At 34.7% G+C, this 25248-nt stretch overlaps 1 protein-coding gene across 2 annotated transcripts; it reads left to right on the forward strand.

Moving 5' to 3' along the window:
* The first annotated feature begins 2263 nt into the window (after positions 1-2263).
* On the forward strand, positions 2264-24475 carry LOC128231674 (uncharacterized). 2 transcript variants are annotated; one of them, XM_052944738.1, is made up of 28 exons: positions 2264-2443; positions 4998-5105; positions 5539-5636; positions 6026-6121; positions 6706-6813; positions 6999-7140; positions 7588-7739; positions 8029-8170; positions 8882-8996; positions 10173-10271; positions 10489-10694; positions 13576-13745; positions 14436-14577; positions 14948-15301; positions 15503-15626; positions 16251-16436; positions 16713-16749; positions 17115-17239; positions 17572-17737; positions 17991-18050; positions 18903-19093; positions 20237-20408; positions 20694-20813; positions 21474-21628; positions 21917-22042; positions 22663-22777; positions 22982-23072; positions 23332-24475. In XM_052944738.1, exons 1-28 carry the CDS (start codon positions 2361-2363, stop codon positions 23462-23464), a joined length of 3816 nt encoding a protein of 1271 aa, XP_052800698.1. In that variant the 5' UTR covers positions 2264-2360; the 3' UTR covers positions 23465-24475. The 2 variants fall into 2 exon arrangements, with proteins under 2 accessions (XP_052800698.1, XP_052800709.1); XM_052944749.1 differs by lacking the exons at positions 4998-5105; positions 5539-5636; positions 6026-6121 and having other exon boundaries at positions 2330-2443.
* The last annotated feature ends 773 nt before the right edge of the window (positions 24476-25248 follow it).

The raw sequence follows: 25248 nt of genomic DNA on the forward strand, positions 1-25248 counted from the left end.
TGCTCCACCCACTCTCAGACTCAACGTCACTGCCATGGTGATAGAAAATTACCAAACTGAAAATATGAATTTGCATGAGACAGTATTCAAAAATGACATTCGCAATACATACTCTAAGTCAATTCATTCGTTATAAATAAAAAAATGACAATTTAAAAGAAGTTTATGTTATCCCGTCTGAGCGTCAAATGACCAAATCAATACTATAGATGCACGAGCAAAACTTCTAATTTACGCAAGAGTAACCAAATTGATACCAATAGTATTCTCATAATCCTTTACCGCAGCTTTGATAAATACATATTCATTGTGATTCTGTTTTTTCTTTCGGTATTAAGTTTCCTTTTGACAAATGTTATCTTATTGTTAACAAGGTGTTTTTGTAAGCATTGGGGCGCTTCTCTCCCATTAATATAATATCCCACTGCAAAATTCATCATTCACAATGTTAAAGTACTAAATACATTATGTGATTCGTTGGTATGAGTTGAAAACCCGAGGTTTCAGAATAAGTTTCAAATTTGGGCATATCTCAATTGAATGACAATAATACATTATCTGTGGACAGTGATGACAAAAATTATTACTTAAACAATATATTTAAGGAAAATAATACGGATTTCTGACTGCCGCTAACCCTGACCCTATGTCTTGCGGAAGAAAATAAAAAAAATACCTCTAAAGTAATATTGCTATATATTAACGGGATATTGTGTGGAAACAAGCATATTATTGTCGGTCATGTGCTTTGTAAAACAAGCTCACTGAAACTAACTGGGTTGTTTATAACTCTTTTATTTCCTTTAACTTCTATTACAGCTTTCGGTTTTATAAAGACGTATGGGCTATATAGTTTCCTTTTAACTCCTATTACAGCTTTCCGTTAAAAAAGACGTATGGAATACATATTTTCCTTGTTCTTGATTGCCATTGAATAATTAATGGTAGGTCATGTCGAATGAACAAAGTACTCTAGAAGTCCTTAGTAATTTCCTTATAAGATTTTGCAGACTTTTTAAAAGAGTCAATGTCATAGTGGAGAGATTTCGACTTATTTTCATCTTTGCTTCCTTATTGATATCTTCAATACACGTATTTGTGTTTTGGTCTGGTGCTTTAGACATAGATAGAATCCTACCGATTCGCACTATTTTGACAGAACCGCCCATATCTAAATTTGATTAAATTTCTACAAATATTAAATTATCAGATTAAGCTCTACACGGATTATTAAGAGACACAGTTTGATAAAATAATGTAAAAAAAACTTAGGTAGAAGTATAAGGCAGTTTCAGATTGTTGATATAATTATATATACATGTTTATTTCCCTTCTTGATGGTGTTCGCCTTATAGCCAAATAACCTGCCGATTTCAAGAAAAAAAATCATTTGACTTAAAGAGCATAAATAAACATACACGTTCATGTTTTATATTACTTCACCATACCTTTACCAACGTTATCAGTTATAGAAATACATTTCTGGAGGAGAAACTGCATTTTCGAAATTATTAACGAATAAAACGGCGAACGTTAAGTCTATTCAAACTATGTTTTAGCACATTTGTAAGTTTCTGGTTTATTTTAAATACGGCCTATCGGCATCGGGCAACAGTTAATCCCCTACAAGTCGGCACTAGCGTGTAAAGAGGAGTCGCGCCCAATCTAAAATCGTCCAGGTGTTTGGAAAGTTGACCATACTTGTCTTTGTTAGTAACCTGTATTGCTTAGATGCACCAGAACTAAATATAATTATAAAATACAAGATTTACATTTTATATTAGAACTTTCCCCGTAAAATCAATGCTTTTATTCAGGCAAGGAATCATGTTCGGGCATATAACATTTTTAGATGATTTGCATAAAGCAGCAAACTCTAAAAAATGGTTTCGTCGCAGACTGCCGTTTCCAATGTGAATAAAATGATGATATAATGATTCTTATATATGTTTCTATGTAGTTTAACACCAAATATATTTAATCCTTTTTGTTCTGAGTTAATGGTATTTCACTCTCTCATGCCTTGCGCATGAAGACGGAAGTCAGCCAAGCCTTACCCTCTCTTTTCATATCGTTTAATCTAAGATTACATCGTAAAACTATACGTAACCAATCAGGCTTATGCAAAAATATCGTTTGCATCTTTGCAGAGACATGCTCCGCCTTTGCAAATCAAAATTCCCGTATTGTTGACCTTCTTACAAAACTTCCTCATCCATATGTATAAATTCAGTCCGTTCTTCCGCCCAAAGAGCTAGTTTGAGTCGCAATCGCTCTCGTTCTCTGGTTGGATGAAAACTACCTTTTCGAATACTTCTGAATATGTTTTGTTAATGTGAACAAATTGTTACAAACTGAAAATGTTGCGCGGGTTGTGTTTAGGACTTGTTGTGTTTGCTGCGTTGACTGTAACGTTGGTAACATCAAAGGTGGACTGGAGTGGGTAGGTGTTATATTATTTATAAATTATAAGCATGTTAGTTGATCATATTTTGCTCTAACCGCTTTACATTTAAATGTATTATTTTCTAATAATTGTTTAGCCTTCCACGTGCACATAGCATGAATGCAAAATTAAAGTTTTAGTTATTAACGCAACGCTTTGTTCTTTGTCGCAAGTTTATTTATTTGATGTACATCATTGAATTATGCAACTTTTTGGGTTGACGAAATATTATAGTCATAGCTCGTTTGCTATTTGTATGTGTCGTTAGTACATACTAAATGATTTCAAATTACCAAAACAAATATGGGCGATGAATCATGTTTAAAAAGCGCCTCCTTCAACCTGAAGAAAATTGACTCGTTAGTTTTTCATAATGATTGTGTCGACTTCCTAGTGGGGATATTTCGATATCCCGCCTTTTTGACTGCATGTGTTAACTAAGTATTGGTTTCATGAATATTGTGTTTTGTCACGTCCGCTTTAAATATAAACAAATTAAAAATGGTAATTGCATACTTAATATTACTGAATCTGTACCGTGCAATCGCTTGTTGCTACAAAACGAACAACCCCAATACGGAGTATCAAATATAGTTACTTCTTAGTTCTTTATTTTAGGATTGCATCATCAAATAGTGACTAAATAATTATGATATAAGTTAAAATTATATTATTTAAGTATATTAAAGTTATACTGCATCTTAAGTGCAACATTAAATCGAATCTTTGCTTAACTTTCTGATCGTACTGGAATACTGGTTTCGTTTAAATACGGGCATTTCTTTCTAAACTTCCATGAGCCCCAAGGGCCCATTACAATATTATATTAGATCTTAGTCGTAAATTGTTATTATCTATGTGTCATAATTCCGCTATTTTGCTACATAATTATGTGAATTTAACGAACGCCGGTATTACAAATGAACACACGGATTATTAAATGAAATAATATTGTAACACTTTGGGACGTTTAAGGAGATTTAAGATTATTGTTGTCACAACTTAGATCTTTTCATGAAAAAGTCCCAAGATTTAAGTATACTCATTTCTTAGATCTCAATTGTATCGAAAGCTGACAGATTAAAGATTCCATTGTCTTGGTAGAAGGTCAGTACATGCATACGCATTTATAACAGTATCTTGCATATATCCTTTGGAACTGTTAATACTGAGAAAAAAACATTCACAGTATAAAATGTTAGCGTATGTATTCACTAAAGAAGAAACAAAAAGAACACTGCTCACGTTTGAATCAGTACTCAAAACGTAGAAGGACATTTGATGATATTTTAAAAATATTTATTAAATGTGTTAGTGTTTACCTGAGGTAATTTAGGACTAAGTTTTGACTACATAAAAAAAATTACTGCAATCTTCTTCAACTGTGAATTTTTTTAACTTAACGGAACTATGAAGAATAAACACGAATGAAATGCGGCATAACTCGCAATCAATCTAAAATCTGCAATACTGCCCAATAATTAAAAGTATCAATTGAAATTTTTAATACTGCTCGATTAATTAGTTCGATTGGTGTTCAAAGTTCTGCATAGCAAAACGTGTAAAAGTCATACTCAAGTGAATTTAACTCTTAGACAAGAAGGCATCTAACGAAAAATACCTCAGGCACATGATTTCCGTCAATGTGTACCAAGTGTGCGTGTGTGTGCGCGCGTGTGTGTGTGTGCGTGCGTGCATGTGCATGCGTGCGTGCGTGCGTGCGTGCGTGCGTGTTTGTGTGCTGCTAGAGAAGTTAGCTTCACAATCCTTTTGCAATAGACCGCCAAACTTTTCGTCCGATCAATATACTGTGCAGAGGTGCAGACATAAGAACTATTTTGAAATTAACGATAGTTATGTTTTTATATTTGAAACAAAACGTCGTCATCTTAAACTTCTTTACAAGAACTGACCAGTTAGACATTGGACGAGCTTTTTTATATCTGTCATAATCTGACTTTCCCCTGATCCCTTTGAAGGTCATAAAATTGATAATGTATTAAGGGTTAAAACCAAACTGGTCGTATTTCGTTCTATGTCGGAGTGTGCACAAGGAAACAAGCTTTTTTCGATGATTTACTGTTCAATCATTACACATAGTCCAGTAATAGTTGGGTTTAACACACTGAAATATAATATACAGCATTTAGAAAAATAGAACATCAGTTTGGTTATAACCCTTGATGCATTAACTAACTAGTATATGACCTTCATACGGGCAAGGGAAAAAAGTCAGATTATTACATTCTCCAACACTACGTCAACTTTGTTTGGCAAGCAAATTATTCGACATTGCATATCCTGTAAATATACAACTTGTCATCATTCCCGTCGAGCTATTATACTTTTTATGCATTCATGGCATTGTGTCTACCCTGTTTAATTCATGATAGTTGTAACGGTTGTTGCTGAAAAAAGAACACATTCACTGGTTGGAAGGTATTTATACGAATGGGCAGTTACAAAACACATACAGAAACATATAATCTACGTTACACAAGCTACGACAAGTTCATTTTTATTTTGAATATACCATTATATTTCATTTCAGGAACTACTTTTCTCAGTATGTAATGAATTACACAAGAACCTGGTTTTGTCGCTCCTGGTATACTTATCACGATGAATGCGGACCAAGTGGATGTAAACAGATATATTCGTGAGCCTTCAGACTTTTAAAGATCACTTCATTTCTTTTTTTCTTTCTTACTCCTTGTGAATGTGAATATGATATAACTATGGTTCATCTGTGTACGAACATATTTGGACTTTGTACTCCACTCAATGTAACTGATCAAATGTTTTCATAAACCAATAAACCGCAGTACTAAAACATTCATTTCTTAAAACGAGTTTGATAACTGGACTTTCCGCATCCGAACAAGTATTGTACATAGAGTACTAATTACTGCCAAGGTGAATGTGTTTCCAGGAGGCTCGAATAAGTTAGCTTTGGTGAGAGGTCGGACCAGAAACGCATGCAATATACTTATACTCTACTACTACCGTCATTTGGAGAATTTTACTTTAAAACGCAAAAGCCCTTATGATTGTTTGGAAAAAAAACAGTGTTCAAATTTTGCATATTCCAGGTGTTCATTATCCGGTCATTATGATAAGGCGGTAAATGTTTTGTCATACTCCTGTCAACAGGGATGGACCACTAGTGCACCTCGGAATTGTGATAAACGTGAGCGTTTAATTCCTGTAAGGAAGACTCATAAGAATGTATTAGGGCGGAGTTTTATTTATGTGCGCTGAATGAACTGTGTTGTGCAACAAACAAAACTACGAATTTGATTTAAATAAAAACACACCATTGCTGTATTTGTTCTTTAAACCATAATGTGGAGAAACCTCCAGGGAAAGAATTGATGTTTAATTAATCACATATAAAACGAGATGAATTCCGAATCAATGATATCATTTCGAGTGGGCAGGCTAGCAACAAAACTAAATAATATCATCTGATATTTCAAAATGTCTGAACATAGACTGCTGTTTTATATTTGGTTCAGGCAATTATTTCCTAAAGAAAAAACTATTTTCACAATCTTTTGTTCGTGAAATCTTATTCAGCAATCTGTCGACCAAGTTGTGAGCATGGTGGTGTTTGCGTTAAACCCTATGAGTGTGACTGTGGGAGTGTGCCTATAGGATCAACATGCCAGACACGTAAGAATGTGTTTTACTTAAAGCTGAGGCTGTTTCTCAAACAAAATAAGTTATGATGGAATGCGGACCTATACACGACTTAATATGATTTCATGAACGGACTATTTTTCGGTTGCTTGTTTTATGGTTAACAACAGCACGGAAAAGTATTTCCTATTGTATTTTCGGTTAATAACTAAGGTGTCGAATAACAGTAATAGTCAAACAAACACAAATTGGAGTCAGCATAATCTCGTTTTTAATTGTTTAGACGCTTTTGCGAACTGCAGTTCTTTCAATTTTATTCAGAGGGAGAATTAATACCAAACAGCTACAGGCACAACTAAAGATACTGTTTAAGTACTGAATCAGTATAACTTTTTAGCTTAGGGTTAGCAATAACTTGCTTCAAAAAGTCTTGAACATATTGTTTGTTGATGATAAATTAAAGGAAACAAGGACATTTAATGGGATTCTAAGTGATGTATTTGCCCCAGATACTTGGTACGGGCGGTTAACTTACCGATAACAGCATTTCTCCAGTGGTAAGTAATCTAACATTATATTCATCAAGAAAACACATTCAAGTATGGTTCTTATTGCAGAGTCTTGTTCTTACCAACGTCCATGCTATCCTGGCGATTGTAAAAATGATACGTGCGCATGCGAAACCGGCTTCTACATGACAAATTCAAGCGACGGCTGTATACATAGTAAGTAGCTTTAAAAAAATCCACTCGACATTTGCATCTATTACAACGAAAGGACAAAACAATGAAGAAATTTAACTGTTTTCTTCCGTTTACATATTTACTACTTGTTTAAGATATTTTACATCATTCATAATCTTTTTGATATCCTAAAATCATCTACATCATTTTATTTTGCTACATTGAAGTAAACAATACTGCGGAAGAACTCCGGCCAGTCATCACAAGAAGCAATGCATCGCTTGCTCATATCAGAAGAGAAGACAGTAAGACGCAATACATGTTTACAGTTCTTGGAAGAGATGCGAACAATTACAATCATATTTGGATGTAAGTCACATTCAATGTGTATTTATTTAATAACAACAAGGTTTCTGTAAAAAGCCAAAATAAAGAATCCCAAAATGTTATCTCGGTGCACATGCATTATATAAACCAAAACATTGAGGATGTTAAGTTAAATTTGGTCCAACAATTCAGACGATGAGCTACACGCATTATTAATCCGTTAAGGGGTGATAAAACTTGGCTATCAATCTTTAAAGGACTCTAATAATTATTAAATGCATGTTGAGGCTAGTGTGAGGTCGGATGCCCACAAACCGGTTTCAAGCCCCAGTGTTGTTTTTTATCTTTATTTAATTTACAGTTTTCGCACCAAGGTAGTTATTCGAACATTTGCAAATGGTCCTTGTGATTTCCATTTGTTTTTTACTCAGCTTGAATATAGTTGGTTAAAGGAAATATATTTTTATTTTCCCTTTTACATTGTTTTAGCGACCAAACGCGCTTCAACTACATACATTTTGAGTTTGATGTATTGATTTTGACTCCTGGCCTGCCATTAAGACCTGTGTATGTGCATGATGGTAAAATCGGCGTCGTGGGCAGTAGTATAACAGCAAATCTTACTAAAATTCCACGTTATGGCAAGTTTAATTATTTATAAATTTGTTCACAAGTCGTAGTCGGTCATATTAACAAAGCAGTTAAACTCCACCGGTTGCTAACATTTAAGCAATCTAGTGATAAACCATAATGTTAGGTGAATTATAGCGTGTAGTGAATTTTTGAAACGTTTTAGTCCATTCAGTTCAAGCAATTGAAAAGTAATCGTTTTGTGCAAAAAGTATAGGTAGTAAAGAAGCAAATTCACTTTTCAATACATTTAGTCTGCTTTTGATTAACACTGATTTTGCATTTTTATTGTTCGTTAAGGATATTTGAAGGAGCGACTCGTTGCCTTTAACAAAACCTACGAGTGTGAGACTGGAATATCACCAGATAATCCCAAAGTTGGGCAAGACACATGCACCCTTTACGACGAAAACTTTGTCACACTGATCGAACATGGGGATATGTAAGAATGAAACATAGTTCTATTATTTAAATAACTTTATACATTTTTTTGTTATATTTATAGCGTGGGGATGTGTAAGGCTGACACACAGGTATTATTATTTCAATAACGTTATGAATATATTTCCTGGGCATTTGTTTTCACATGGGGACGTTTAAGTATTTGAGTCAATGTTTAAACTTTTTGCTACTGTGCATGTTGCTGTAGCTTTTTGCATATATATATTGAGGACGTTTATGATTTAGCAACTGACATTAATGTAAATGAATATTCTTATTCGATCCGGAACTGCAGCGAAAATTTTCTTGAGTTATGCAAAAACATACCTCATCGCGATACAAACGGTAGGATAAACTCCATGACATACCTCATCGCGATACAAACGGTAGGATAAACTCCATGACAAATAAATGAATCATTTATTAGTTTTACTCTTTTATATAAAACATGTCGAAGATATAAAGGAATCGCACTGATTTGTTATAGAACTGATCATCGAAATTGAACATGCTATTTTAATAAAAACGATGCAAGTAAACAATTACATTACATATAAAGATCTCGAACGATCTGGTAAAGTGTACCTTTATTTGATTCATGTTTAATCAAACCAGACCAATAGATGTAATCACATTTTATATAACTCAATTGATTCCAGTTTGTTTTTTTGAAACGAATCTTTATACTTAAAACACTGAACCTTTTTTTCAGTCTTCAAATCAAGTTCCAATCACTCAGTGGCGGGTATCAGAAGATATCTAATGTGGATGATGGCGGCAGACTGTTTACGACTAAGTATTACACTGGTCTTAAGGCGGAGGAAATCGTGAGTGTTTGGAAGCCCTGTCAAATATAAAAAAACTCGTTCGTGTAATGTGTAAATGATAGATAAATGACTCAAGTATTATTGATGTCAGTTCAAATAAACTTTGAAGTCTTCATGTAGTCTGTAATATCTGACAAAATGTAATATACAATTAAGCAATATATTTTTGTAATGTTTTAAAGTAGTGTTCTTTTCGTGTTTCTTTAAAGGTAAAAGCAACTTGACTGCTTACATTCAATATGAAAGCGTAATAAAAGCATTTAGGTGTCACGCCGTCAATTGTGATTTCAGCTTTACAGGCCAAAAGCACTTGCAGTGTGGCCGTTGTCGGTCCATCTGTCTGTTCTTGTATCCGTATTCAGTTGCTTGTGAACACAAAAAATCCTCCAGATGTTATTGTATATCAATCAAACTCATAGAGTACATTAATTTAAATATCCGTTAGAGCTCAGTTACTTTTGTTCACAGTCACAGCCATAAAAGCATGAATAGATTATGGCCCTTAAATCGTCAAAAATGTTATTACATTTTGTTTAGCTTGTGAACACCATAAAGCTCCAATTTCGTTTTTGAGGGTCACAAAATTATCGAGTAGTTAAACATAGATGAGACCACGGTTTCTTTCGAAAACCATGCGACCACGCATGACTGTATTATGGCCCTTGAATGTTTTAAAATTGCTATAACTGAGGTTGTGGACACAATAGAGCCTCCCATTATTAACCGATTTTTACCGTACTTAAGCTGAAGTTAAACCTTAACTTATTCACGACGCGTTTTAAAAATAAGACAGATCCGCCGATGCATGACTTAGTTTTTGGCCCCTTTAATTGACAAAATTGCTCTAATTGAGCGTGTAAATACCAAAGAGCCACCGGTTTTTATTTGATACTCACCAATCTTGGACAGAAGTAAGATATCTATGAGTTCCTTTCGAAAAACAGCCAGGTCAATCCATGATTTATCATCCTAAAAGAAAGCAACGTTTCTGTAATCTATGAAGCCTCTATAATAACATTGCAAGTTATTTTGTAAGACTGATTTGGCGGCCACTATTTCTGTGTGTGCGTGTCTGGGTGCGTGCGTGCGTGCGTGCGAGCGAGCGAATGTTGACGTTTTGGCTTATCGCTGTAGCTGTCATTGTATAGTTGATCTCCCATAATAATTGTTTTGCAGTTGGAGTTTCGATTCGACTTCGTAGCACCAACTCATTGTTCTGACGAGCCAATACACTGTTCGAAGAGGCTGCTTCACGTGGCAAACGAGTTTACTAGTGTAAGTGTTATCAATATGTACTATTCAGGGACAAACGTCCCGAAATAGACGAGAGCCCATCAAACTTACATGAACACAGACATGTACGTTATACGAACTGTCATTTCACTGACGTTTTAATAAATACAATGATAACTTGCGAAAGAAATCTTAATTCTAAATCGTTGAATTCCTCAAAGTGTGTTATAATTTATTGCAAATTCAGCTTTATTTCAAGGATCATATTTTCATCACGTGGGATGGTTGGACTGATGCGTTGGCTGGCATGTGGCAGTACTATGTGGAAATTTTCAAACTTACACCCAACAGAGATGATAGGCTAGTAGAAGCCACACCCATCGATCCCGTATATCATATCACAATGAATCATACCGCTGGTATTATGTCTACTCAGTATACCCCTGACGAACCTGGAATGTACAGGTAAGAACATTTATTATACTTCCTAAGGGAAGGAAGAGAGGACATTCGCCTTTTTGTCCGTCCTTCCGTCCGCCCATATCTTATTTTTGGGGCAATTAACTAGAAATACGAGACGAAATTTCAATAAACTTTTGAGCATAGAAAATATGCACAAATGCCATAATCCTAGATTCAGTAATTGCTGATATAAACCCACAATGGTTTATGGTGTGCATTAATAAGAAACCTACTTTCCTGGACCATAACTCCGAAAGCTCTAACGGGATTTGAATGTCAATTCAATACCGATCCTCAAATATGTCAAATAAGTATATAGACGCTTACGGAAACTAGAAAAATATCCTTTTATCATAGTTATTGCTTTAATCATTTTCCTCTACATGAAGATAACATTAGCAATAATTATTAAGACAATGAGATATAATACAAACTCGAAGCGGAAGTATTTGACAAACATGTCCCAAAAAAAAATCATAATCTTCCTTACATGAATAGGAAATTAAAAAGCAGTATATAACAAAAAAATGTATTTCAACAAATTAAAAGGTTCAAGACATCAACAAACTGGGAAAAGTATAGACACCAAAGAAATCTTGTAAAACAACTTAAGAAAACATCTTTGAATAACTTGTTTCAAGAACGATAAAATGGGGGGCCGGATCAGCAGATATCTAGGAAACGGTAAAGCCATTTCTCTCAAATATGTTCAACAACAAACTATTCCTCTATTGAACCTGCTTCCGACCTTCTGCAATCGTATCTAACAGATACAAAAACAATAAATAAAATACAGCAAAATAATTCTTTCGTTGGTTGATATTGTATATGGTATTAATCAAAGCTCAATGAATTGGACCGCTATTCTTAAATATCATATTATAGGTCATGCCTTTACAAATGTGACAATTTTAGGTGTTCGTATAATAATTGTGTCCACGTCACGATTGTCTCCCTTTGTGTTATGAGTTATAAACAGGAAGATATGTTCCATCTATTGAGAGGTTGAATATAATGTATTTGTTCCTGTTACACAAACATCAAATAGATGAAACATTGAGGTTTTTATTTCCCTAAACTTAAATTTTGCAGTAAAAACGGGTCACTCTTTTGCAGTCGAACACTATTTATAAAATATATTAATATAAGTTTAATTACTTATTGAAATAAAACTAAGTATTCAACATAAAGATGGAGATAACCTTTAATGATTTACATTAGTTATACAGTTTGATTTTAAGAGATTTTGCGAAAAACAAACGTTTGCTTACATCGGAGGATTAAACAAAAACCACTCCTTAAAGGTGATTGATAAAGCCATGCGTGAGTCGCAAATTCTTAAGTTCCAGTCCTATAATTCAATTACTCATGACTACTTGCACTTATAATTCAAAGTTAAGCTTAGTTTTACTAGGTGGTAGTCTGTGATTTAACAGCAAACAGTTCATATTGACTTGATAAAAGCGACATTCACTTATTTAGTTATTTTGTTCTTCCTTGGGGTCGCTTAATGCTATATTCGATGTGTTAGCGTTGAGGGTTGATGTGTGCTGTCAAAGGAAACATAACTTTATTCACATTGATTGGATTAAAGTGATATTCATTTTAAAAGTAGATACTCTATCTACTTATCTTGTGGGTTTCTGGCGTATCCTTTCTGTCGGCGTTTGAAGCCAGTTACTGAAAACTTAACTCAGTTCTTTCAAAAATAGAATAGTTGTGGGTTATCCGGTAAGCGCAGTGGTTAGTGCACTCGCTTCTCACCAAGGCGACCCGGGTTCAAATCCCGGCCTGGGCGCATGTGAGTTTCGTTAGTGGTCACCAAGCCGGACAAGTGGGTTTTCTCCGGGTACTGCGGTTTCCACCACAACACAAGACCACATTCTCGCGCCACATCGTGCCAACGAGAGTGACAAAGTATTAGTTATCATAACTTTCTTCACAATCATTCTAAAAAATATAATGTTTAAAACAAAGAGAAGAGTTTTGTACCTGTACCATAGTGAACGCATTTGGCGTTAGGTTTTTTAAGCTGCGGTGTTCTGTTATTAATGCTTTTAGGGGTTGAAAGTAATTCAGAAGGTGTATTTTGGATTTGGGCTTTGCGTAGTGCTGAGACAAAGCATGCGTTTAAGTAAGGCAGTTCCTACCATTATAGAGGCAAGGTAAAGGTACATGAACTTTTTTTTCTGAAAGATTTCTGGTCGGAACCTTTTGTTTGGCGCTGTAGTTTTTGTTTAGGAAAACAGCAGGTGTTTAGGTGAGGGAACTTGCTCCCATTAAGGCGGTTAGGGAGCAGTTACCATAACTATTGAAGTTATGTACTGAAAGCCTGCCAATCTGGACATCTTATTTGGCGCCGTAGATTTTTATCTGCATGTGCCAAGAGAAAGATTGTTGCTAAAAGAAAATGCCTCAGCATGGACGTTTTGTGATGTGTGTATGTGTTTAAAGTATGTGTGTTTTTGTGTATGTATTATTTGTTTGCATGAACTTTCAATATGAGGTCCCCCTATAATATTTATGCGAAAAACTACAGAAACAAGTTCAGTAGCAAAATGTTTAACATTTACCCAGTTTAATGGCACTGGATAAACGCCAACCATAACATAAAAACAAAGCACCACAAACAAGAAACATGGAAGAACAGCACAATACTCAAACAGCACAGTGCATACATACTATATATAAAAAACTACGTATATTTATTAAGGATTGTTAGGTAACGCCTCGGAACCGTCAGCAAAATGTAAATTAAATGGGGGTAAAAACGGACATTTTATGAATGAAATATTTATATGCATTTTAAATAATAACAATGATTGTTTTATGTATGGAGAGTTAAGGCAGATAAAGAATAATCTCGAGCACAATTTCGTTTCAGTGTTCTGCTAAAAGTTTCTGATTTGGCCAATAATTCTCGTATTGCTCGGCGCTTTGTTTTGTTCGATGCCACATCTGAAATAACAATCAGTTCTGAGCCGGACAAGAAGCTGTACATATCAAGTGCTGTAAAGGAGACTGGATACGCCTGGCAAACGCCTTCAGTCGGTGGTACGCTACTAATTAAATTCTATAATAATTTGATAAAGGTTTAGGTTAGTGTGACACCCTTTAAGTCATTATTAAGCTTTTACACACCGTGGGGGGTCAAACATATTATCAATAATGAAAGTTACTAAAAATATAACACTTATGGCGCTGTTACTTTTCGGTGCTGGCTTGGGTTCGATCGCTATGCCTTTTGATCATGGTTAAAAGTTTGGCTACTGGGCTTGTCCCTTTATTTTCCATTGATTGTTGTTTCTTTCTCCATAGTACTTTTAGAATGATTGAGTACGACTTAACGTTTTATCAGGGTAATTTAAATAACAACATACTGTAGTATTCTATGGAAATATAAATGTCACTAAAGTATGTGATAAAGGCCGTATATAGTGTGTCACCTTTTTACCATGAACAGTCTCAATTTTGCCGAGACCGCCTGCTTCAATACTTTGAAAACATTGTGTACTTCCATAATATAACTTAAAAACAGGAAAACATTGTATATTTCATGCTTTCTAATACTCAGACTGGAATTTCCATTTGGAATTTGAACAAAAATAGTAAACCATACTTGAAATTGATAACATGTGTTGAAGTTAGTTTATACAAATCTTTAATTTATAATATGAGATTTTAATACCTATTCCTGTTTGAATATGGACTAATTATTCGGTTTAATACAACTATTTTCGATAGAAGACAAAGTAATAGTGAATGTAAGATGGATTGGACATTTTGCTAATCAAGTACATGAAGACCGGAAATTCCTTGCTAAAATCGAGAAGTATCCTATTCAATTTAAAGAACTCGAAGACGACGGCATATTGATGAGCCAAAAGTGAGTTTTTAAAATATGAACTGTTTACGTTAATATTTATGCAAAAAGCTACAGAAACAAGCTCAGTAGCAAAAACGTTAAACGTAAACCCGGTATAGTGGCACTGGGTAAACGCCACAAAGACATAGAACGTAATATCGCGAACAAGAAACATAGTCGATATTGGTCTTACATGTTGCGTATCTTTAATTTAGTGTATCTTATTACTACATGTATGTTTATTTAAACAGGGTATTTGCAGACTAAAGGCGTATTTTGTTTTAAACAAATCACTCTATATGTATTTAGTTTAAAAAACATGTTACAAGCAATTGAACGTAATGACACGAAATAATGAATACCAATTGTTAACTAACGAATTCACGTTCAGGTTTGTAGCGGATGCTCTTGATGACAACGAGGGTAAACGTACACGTCAAGCAATTCCCAACTTTAATGGCATCGTCAATTTTGAAGTTGCTTACGATATATTCGCATCGGAACAGGTGCCTACCATTGGATGGTCACAAGTTAATCTTAGTGAACAAACATCTACGGAAAGAATCCTTGTTGATGGCGACCGCTTGCGCGTATGGGTCAGAGCTACTGACGTTATGGGAAATACAAAGACGGATTCGACGTTCATGAGAATTGATGGATCTCCGCCAACCATTTCAAGTGAAAATAGCTCTGATCATCAACTTCAGTTAAATGTTGCTGATGGACCATACAGTCATTCTTCAAGGTAATTTATATTCTTTCATTTTTGTTATTAGCTAGTGTAATTGTGAGTCGGTTATATTTTATATGATACTGATATAAAAAATGCTAATTTCTGCATTTAGTAACTCTTTTTACATAGCAAACACACAATTATTGTAAACAAACAGTCCATTCAAATCATGACTTTAATTTATCGAATTAGAAGCACAGTATTTAATTTCAGGGCAATGTTTTTGGCGGCTGATCTTCATAGTGGAGTTCACCAGATTGGAATAAAGTTAACAGTGAAATCGCCTGGGAAGGATGATATTGTCACATATCAAAATTTTACAGAAGCGAGTAGAGGGGTAATTCGAGTTCATTGCTCTTTTAATAGTTATTTTTTTCTAGCAATCTCAACGGAATGTTTCCACTTGCATCATATCATATCAAATGTTCACATTGTCTCCATAATGCGTTTCATTGAGCAACATGTAAAGCTTACTCTCCAAAACCTTACTGCATGGGTAAAATATTTAACAGGATTACAGAAAGATTTAGACTCTTAGGCAGTTTTTGTACTTTCGATTCAATTATGATGCCAGTGAATATTCGAGTAGCAAAGTTCAAGCTTTGTTTCGTCGATTCTTTAAAGAAGCCAGCAAATCATATGCATGTTGGTAATTAACACGTCGAAACCTACAAACAATTTTGGGTACACATGTATATAAATTACTGTCGTTAAGTGTGTTTATAAACAACATTATTATGAATTATAGAAGTATAAAGTTTTCCTAGACAGATCAATCAGTCCATTTTACCTCAATATAAATCATACATGCAAATCACAGTTAAAGATATGGTAAAAATCGGCCAACAAACATATTTCAATTTAATCAACAGTGACAACTTTTCTTTTCAAGGCGTGAATGCGAAACTCGTTTTAATGTTTCTTTTTTAATGTCAGTTATATGGGCTTTTTTCCTATTCAGGAAAACAACGAAGACCCAAGGTGTATCGGTTTAGATCAGAACGGAGTGTGTCTCCTGCCTACACAGAAAGTGGATATTGACAACTGCTGGCTGACTGTTAGCAAGGAAGACCTGGTGTCAGCTTCAGGCGAGCTAGAGATTACAGCATACAATCAAGCAATGCTTACAGCAACCGCCGTATTTGATGTACGATTTGTTACTTATTTAAAGTAGTTTAATCGTTTTAGACTTACTCATTTCAAAAGTGCAAAATAAGACATTGCAACTTTATCACAATAACGGCAGTTGAAATAACGTTCGAATTTGCACGGCTTCGTCACTACCAACAAAACAAAATTCAGCATCGGAACCAACTTTGCTAAGCTGCTATTAAAACGAGTCGCAGGTTATACAATATAGGAAGTTTGACAGATACTAAATATCATAACGCCATGAAGAATAAATTGTCTCGAATAACTTCAGATGGGTCCATTGACAAAGCTCCAAGGTTTAGAAAAATGTAAGTTTATTTAATATTTTAAATGCATCCGTTTTGTTTTTTCAAAATTAAGGATTACGAATGTCTCGTTTGCTACAATTTTGTTCCATTTAACCCGAGATAGACATAGAATAGTTTACATTCTGGTCCTTTTTTAATTATTAAATAGCCTTAGCCGAAACTTGAAGGCGTTAGTGGTGTTTTCTTACCAAATGAATAATGTTTATACTGTGGACAGTCTCAGTCCAACTCTGTCTTATTATGTCATACTTTGAATGTAATTTGTGCTTTTGGCAGACCATAGGTAACCTCAAGACGCGTTTCTATCCTAGTGCATAAAGTTAAAGTAAAACATACCAGTTGACAGTAGTGTACTAAATCTACAGATAATGGTCCAACGAAAATGAGAATTGAAAACAAGTCACCCACTGGCTTCCGGCTTGCATGGGACCTGCCAGAAACTGAATCTTGCTACGGGAAAGCAGACATTGTTATTATTTTAACGTTTAAGGTATTTGGAACTTAATTATGTAAATTTGAGACGCCTGGTGTTCCATTTTTATATCATGTTAAAGATTTATGTGAATTGAAACAATATAAAATAATTATACCAAAGTATATACTTATATACTACCGACAACCTTTTTGGCCTTTAATTATTTCAATAAAGCCAACTCTCAAAATAAACTAAAACAAAAATACATGATATTGTATTAAATGTTATTATTTAATTTTAATATAATGACGGTCATTTATTCTAAGTAAGAACTTTACCCATTTTCATTAATATGTGTTTTAATAAAATCAAAAGAAAATATATACTGATTATCTTCATAACTTTAGGACTCAACTGGCGAAATCCAAATTAAGTCTTTTGAAACTCCAAGTACTGCAAGCTTTTTCGATTTTCTCGGACTGGACCCTGAAGTTGAATACAATCTAGGGCTACAGATAAAGGCCGATGGTGAAACGGCCCAACAATTCGGAGAATACCTTTCTGTTGTAACTCGTACGTACGCATTAAGCTTATTGCGATTATTATGTCTTCAATTAGATGCTTCTTAAGTCTGTCTATGCTAAAAAAGTGTATTATTGATATTATGAACTTAAGAGTGAAACAAATAATAGTTGTGGTTGCGTTGATTTTGGCTCCGATGTACTATTAGTATCATTAAATTTAAATGTTAACACTCCGAGCAAGTTTTCGCTTTCAGGAAAAGGCATTGACCTTCCCATGCACTGAAAACAATTGTATATTTCAGCTAAACAAGTAAACGCATCTGCAGGGGTTTCTGCTGGCGCTGTGGCTGGAATGATAGTTGGTATGTGCACAATTGAATAGTGAGCAATATAGAACAACAATGAGTACACTTGCCATCTGAACAGGAGTTTAAGACATTAGGTTATTGTACAAAAAGCATAAAGCACAAACCATTGTTGATGGTCGCTATTCAACGTTTTTTTTAAGCAAACTAAACTTATAAAGACGGTCACTTTTTTCCTCGTATCACTGTTCATTTAAGGAATGGATTTTGTGATTGGTTTCATTATCGGGATATGAAGCAGTTAAGCCAGTCAAAGAGCGTGGAGTCCAACGGACATTATGCGTACTTTTACCAGCCTTACTGCGTTCATATGCCCAATATATTGACATCAAACACGCAGTGCTTTACATATATATATATATATACAAAGAGTTTTATATTTATTTCCAGAGTTTTTAAAAAGTAATTGATTTTGGTTAAAAAAACTTTAGAGTAATTCTTTCTCAACCATTCGTTGAATAGAACAACTTGACAATGACCGGAAACTGTATATTATCTGACGTCATACTAAACATTCCGTCTACGCGAACGACCTAGCAAAGAAGTAACAGATATTGTTAAAGTTTACAAAATCTAAACATTCTTTTTCTTATTAATTGCTGTAAAAAGAGACAATTATTGTTCGTGATATTTTACTATTATTTAACTTGTTTTTATTGTATGTGAGATTAAGTCATTGCATTTACACTTATTTATCTGCATTTGTTCTTGCACGTGTCTCTTGAGCGCCTTTTACGATGCATTAAATTGCTCAGTTCAAGAAATCGTGCATATCTGTATATATGGCTCTTTTTTAAAAATCCATACATTTTAACTTTTAACAAATATACGATTCTACATTAAATGCAGGTTTACTTTTGCTGTGCGCTTTGGTTGTTCTCGTTTTCTTCTTCCTCACCCGTCGTGGAATCATCAACGTTCAACCGCAACGCAGAATGGTCGAGATACGTCGAGCCGTTACGAAGCGTGTACGTCAATCTAGAATGTTTGCGCCTGAGACTCAGGGACACCTACACGAGAACAAGGTCTATGCGTATGATGTGAGTGTTGTCATAATTCTTATCTTGAATATCTCTTCTTGTAAACTAGCCTTTTGTCCTTTTTGTGTCGCCTGACTAGGCGACATATAGGGGTTACTTTTGTCGGCGGCGGTGGCAGCGTTGGCGGCAACGGTCGCGTCCCGTTTTCACTTGTCCGGGGCATATCTCGTAAACTATTAGTGGTATAAACTTGAAATTTTATATGTAGATAGATCTCATTGAAGGTAAGTGCAGTGCACAAGAACTGTTACCCTTGCTTCCATAATTTTAGAGTAATTGCCCTTTGTTAATGTTAATGCTTAAAGTTTTGTCCGGAGCATATCTTGCAGAATATAAGATTTATCAACTTAAAACTTTACATGTAGATAGATCACCTAGGGGACAAGTGCAGTGCACAATAATAGTAACTCTTGCTCTCTTAGTTTAAGAGTAATTGCACTTTGTTAATTTTCATGCGTAAAGTTTTGTCCGGAGCATATCTTGAAGAATATAAGAGGTATCAACTTTAAACTTCATAGCTAAATAGATCTTATTGCGGGCAAGTGCACTGCACAAGATACGTAACTCTTGCATCTATACTTTTAGAGTTATTGCCCTTTGTTAATTTTCAAGCTTAAATTTTGTCAGGGTCATTTATCGTAAACTATAAGAGGTATCAATCTGAAACGTAATAGGTGGATAAATCTCATTGAGGGCAAGTGCACTGCACAAGAACTGTAACTCTTGCTTCCATATATTTAAGAGTTAACGCCCTTTGTTATTTTTCGTTGTTAATTTTTGTCCGGCTTTACGTTGTTTCCTTCAGTTCAAATGCCACCTACACTTAAAAGTTAAATGGCAACATCATTGTCTATAAATGAATAATATGCCAATCTAACAGCTATAATGTCGACAGTAAATAGTCAGGCGACACATCCGCGGAGTTCTAGTTTATATCAAAAAGTTATTTTTTAAGATCGGAATCATTTCACAGCATGATAATTATTATACGCATGAGTATACACGCAGTTTGGTTGGATGAATTGGTGTTTGCTACAGTAATGCCAATTGCTATATGTAACGAAATTAAGAATGCAACATCAAATTCAACACTATCTGAAGAAAATCCTAAATAAAAGATTGCCGTGCTTGCCCATTATACAGAATCGACAGAATGAGTTGTACTTATACGGAGGAATGGACTTCAATACATCTAGCAAAGGCTACATTAGTAGGGATCAGATTACATTTGACGTGCTCTTGAAGAGTGGACATTTTGCAAACATATACCGAGCACGTTACAATGGACAAAACGTCGTGGCGAAGACTCTGAAAGGTACTGATATTCATTCTGTAAATGTTAGTACGTTATAATTTTATAATACCTATGCACTTTTGTTGAAATAAATCCAATAATACAAGCTGGACAACAAGTTATTTAAGATTGATGAATACACATCTTTAGTACTCTACTGACACATTAACATTAGCATAATTTGGGTATGATAGTATTTTCACTGCAGTCACCTGATATGTATGGTTCGATATAAAATAATAAATTTTATATATAATTATACATCGATTTAATAAACACTTGAACATTACTTCGATGAAATTTCAGAGCACTTCACGAAGGATGACGAACTATTAATGAAGGCAAAGGTAAACTTCTCTTCCGACAGAGTTGGCGACCATCCGAACGTGATTAAGTTTGTCGGCGCGATAGTAGATGACGTGACAAGTACGACTCTTAAAGTATTTGTGTTTAGATGAAAACATACAATAACACACTACAGGGACAAACACAGTAGTCAAATATTCAACTATAAAACCTTTTTAAAGTGACAAGGCAAGGGCCCAAACAAAATTGAATGAGAGACACACACGTACATACACTACACACAGACCAAACACCCATCAAAATAGCTTTATCAATGAATGATGGTAGAAGCAGACATTGATATGTTGTTTAAAGACATGCGTATATATGTGTTAATGGCGGAAACAATACTACGATATTACAATTAGCCGTTTGCTTGGCCATGTGCCTCTTTACGTTTTTTTTTTATAAAACAATGGCTACTGGGCTTGTCCCTGTATATTCCATTGTTTTATTAAATAATGAGGGGTTTTGCCGGATGAATAGTTCATGAACACTCATCAGACCTTTGCTGCAGTTAATGCCGCTTGAAAGAAATTGGATACGGATCCCTGCAGTTTTCATTGCAATATTTGTAGACGCAGTCATTGTAGAATTTGGAGAAACATAACTCTATCTTTAATAATGCTTAACTATCAGATGTTCCTACGTTTTGAATCATAACCTTGTTTAATGTGAGTTTTTGTTGTGATCACTTTTAAGTCGACTCAAATTGTGCACTCAATTGTTCTCTCAATTCAGTGGGTCCAATGATTATTTATGAGTTTTGCGAAAACGGAACACTGAAGGATTACCTCGAGAAAAACAAATCCAACATGAACGTTGAAATGCAAGAAAACCTCTTCCGCTTTGGACTAGATATCGCCAAAGGCATGGAGTTTCTTGCCTCTAGAGGGGTAAGCACGCGTAGTTTACTTAATAGGTGTTCTTACTTCTCTTACGGACTTGACTGAATATCAAAGTGCATTTGGTGAAACATTTATGGAGTTATTGCATTCCCTTTCAGACAATTGTTTAACTTAAAGAGCAATACAGAGATAGTTAAAGAGCTTTAATTCTAAAGTAAAACAACGTCCTTTCTTCCCTTAAATTAATATCATCGGGTAATACAATGACGCCTTGCTGCTGTATTTGTATTCTTATAAACGTGCTATACTCTTCTTCCCTTAACGTTTCATCGTCAGGTGACACACCGACGTCTTGCTGCCCGAAACATTCTCCTCAATTTCATGAACGAGGCGAAGATTGCAGGATTTGGACCCCAGTCGGCTGATGAAGAGGATGGAGGAGACGCGGAAACTGGAAAGAAGGTTATTTTATGATTATCTATTTGGGTATTGGATATACATGTATCGTGGCCCTTATACTGTTGAATAAACTTTTGAAATTATGCATGCAAAGCAAGGGGTCGCAGGCTCGATCCGTAGCAGATGCACAAAGAATACGTGTGTAGTTGGTTAAACTTACTGCTGATGTGTTGTGTAAGTGATTTTCAATTTCGAAGTCAATAGATGTATTATTTCCAACACCTTTAAGCTCCCTACTTTAATCTGTTTCAACAAAACAAGGTTAAGATAAACGTGATTACCAAATGTCACCCAAAGTGGATTGGCCGGCTGTAATTAGTTGGTGCCTCCGAAAACGATGTGTAAAGTTACTCAAACCGTGGTTAAAGGGGAGTGCTACTCTTTCACTCAGATTTAATGAAGGTATATCGTACAGACATTTGCTAACATTGATAGTACATTGGAAACTCCAGGGATAAGTGTCCTGCTATTTTTCTTATAGTTGAAATGAAATTTAGACCTTTACGACAGCAATATAATTGTCGTTGCAAAATTCAATCAACGATTAATAATTTGTTTTGAATTATTGTACATTATTGTAATACACTTCGTTTGGATTGCTTCAATTTTAATTGTTTATGTAGGAACGTATCCCAATCAAATGGGTGGCGCCTGAGTGTATGGAATCAACAAAGAAGGCCAACGAGAGGAGCGATGTCTGGTCGTATGCTGTAGTTCTTTGGGAACTCTTCTCGCTCGGTAATTACTGAAATTCTGAGCCATTTGATTCGAACATAATATACTTTTCGAAAAAGAATCACATAATTTAATTTTAAATGTACTGCCTGTAGCAAAGTTTAGCTTTAAACCGATGCTGGTCCAAATTTCACCCAAAATCTGGATATTAAATAAATTTGCCAAATAATGTATACTTTACTGAAGAAAAACTTCTGCAATGTCTAGGTGAGACGCCGTACACAGGTAAAAGCCGTGATCTTCCCCAGCGCCTAAAGAAAGGTGAACGTCTCGGGAAACCGGAGCTGTGTGATGAGACGTACGTTCGAAACTTTACAATGCTCTTCATAAAGAATTAATAATTACCTTAAAAAACATGTTTTCCTTTTGTCCAATCAAAACGTGCAGGTTCTTTAGTTTATTTTGTTAGCAATACAATCACATCTAGGTAATACCATTTCCCTTGGTACACACTTGATACACACTCGTAAAGGGAGTGACATTGAGGTCTTGTGGTGTCAACTGAAACGTTAAAGAAATAAAGGCTTTAAGTCATTGAATAATATATAACATTTCAGATGGTACAAAGTAATGCAGAAATGTTGGGAATTTGACTCAAAGAAACGACCATGCTTTGCTGAAGTCCGCGAACAACTGGAGGTACTCTTCGTGAATTCTCCAGGGGACGACTTCTATTACTACAAACGGTAGATTACGCAAAGAACTCTACATTTGTAAAGATAATTTCTAGAGGGTCGAAGAAAAGACGTTTTTATTTATTATTTAAAACACTGAATCTCGCGAAAGACTCTACAATCCTTGGGAGTCGTAGGAAAGACTATAAGATGTATGAATACAAACGCTTAATCATCCGATTAACTGTACTCAAATTCATCATATTCCTCGTCGCTGCTGCAGTTATATTCAAAACGCTAAAATTATCGATATGCTTTGCATTATTGGAGCAATCTTGGAATTAAAGCTACAAACGCCACCCATCTCAAAATGAAACGCATTTTGAATAAAAAACTGAAGTATTTAAGTTCTGTTGAGAGATGGCATATAATTATTGATCAAAAAGTGTCTCTTCTTCTTTTGATAGCTTTTACTTCTTCAAACACTAACTTGCAAAAATATTATATACTATACATCTTGTTCTATGTTCACGAGCATTTCATGCTCAAGTTACTTCATATTTATGTTATGAACAAAATGTCAGTGTTAGAAAGCATAATGTCAAAATGCGAATGTACCAATGGTCCTGACGAAGTTAATATTTGTATATTATACTGGTTTTGTTGATATAGTACCGCGTCATTGCTAATACTCTCTATTTCAATACATGGGTTACTTATTTTCTTCAGTCTGCACTACGTGAAAACTCATTTTAATTGTGAGTTAATTGCGGTATGTAACCGGATTCATTCCGTTCTCAACAGTAATTCTACTTTATAAATAACAAAGAGCGTGAATTAATTTAATATATTCTATAAGTTGTACTTTCAAAGTAAGTATCCTTTAAAACCGTTGCCATACTGAATATTACAGAATGCTTTTTTTTTAAATTTCATTAGATCTTGTTCAATAGTTCGACCTGGGCCTTTATAGAAACATAACTTAACGTTCGATTACTGTTAGACTTGTAGTTTGCTTACATGTTCATATCTAATCATTCCAGTCCATCATTTCGTTTCTATATTAAACATATCATTTAACATTGAAAAAAAAAAATGCTTTTTCTTTGTGGTTTTTTGTTTGCCTGTCCCATATTAGTTTGTATCATGTGAATCCCAATTTAGTCAAAGGTTGTATGCGTTTCCTTTATTGCTCGTAACGTGAATCCTAGACGCGTTCCTTTATCGTAACATGTGAAACGTTTGGCGAATTGTACACGTTTGGTTAGTTGTTAAAGTTTTGAAGAAGCTACAGGTGTCTTTGCAAAGCGGAAAACGCACTAAAATGATTCAGACAATTGAGTTTCCTGATCCTCATGATCCTTGCCTCTGTTTTAAGTTCGGTTCTATTGGGAGACATATGGTTTCACAATACAATAAGTATTGTATCTATAGATGATGTCCTAATAAATTCCGTTTCTACTATCGAATGCATCGAACTCGAATAGTTTCGAATGCATTTCCTTTTTTTTTGCTAGTCTTTAACCGCAGTGTATCATCTCTGAGATAAGTTGCACCGGTTAAACGTTTTTATGTTGTTGTTTCTTATAAGCTAACGTAGATTCTTGATTTTTTATGCATTGGTTTCTTCACCCGGTCATAGAATACGTTATGTTTTTTATTTATTTATTAGTTCAAGTCCGTATTTTTGTTGTCCGTGTCCAAATTATCATGGCACGCAACATTAATCTTTAATTGGCGTATCAAAAAGCGCTTACTTCTTTCGAAATATCATTGTTTATATTTAATTTTAGCCTCTGTATAAAGAACTGTTTGACAGACTACCAAGATGAACGCAAAATATTTAGGTTTTTACTACAA

This window comes from Mya arenaria, chromosome 1 (genome assembly GCF_026914265.1).
Source record: "Mya arenaria isolate MELC-2E11 chromosome 1, ASM2691426v1".
Lineage (NCBI taxonomy): Eukaryota > Metazoa > Mollusca > Bivalvia > Myida > Myidae > Mya > Mya arenaria.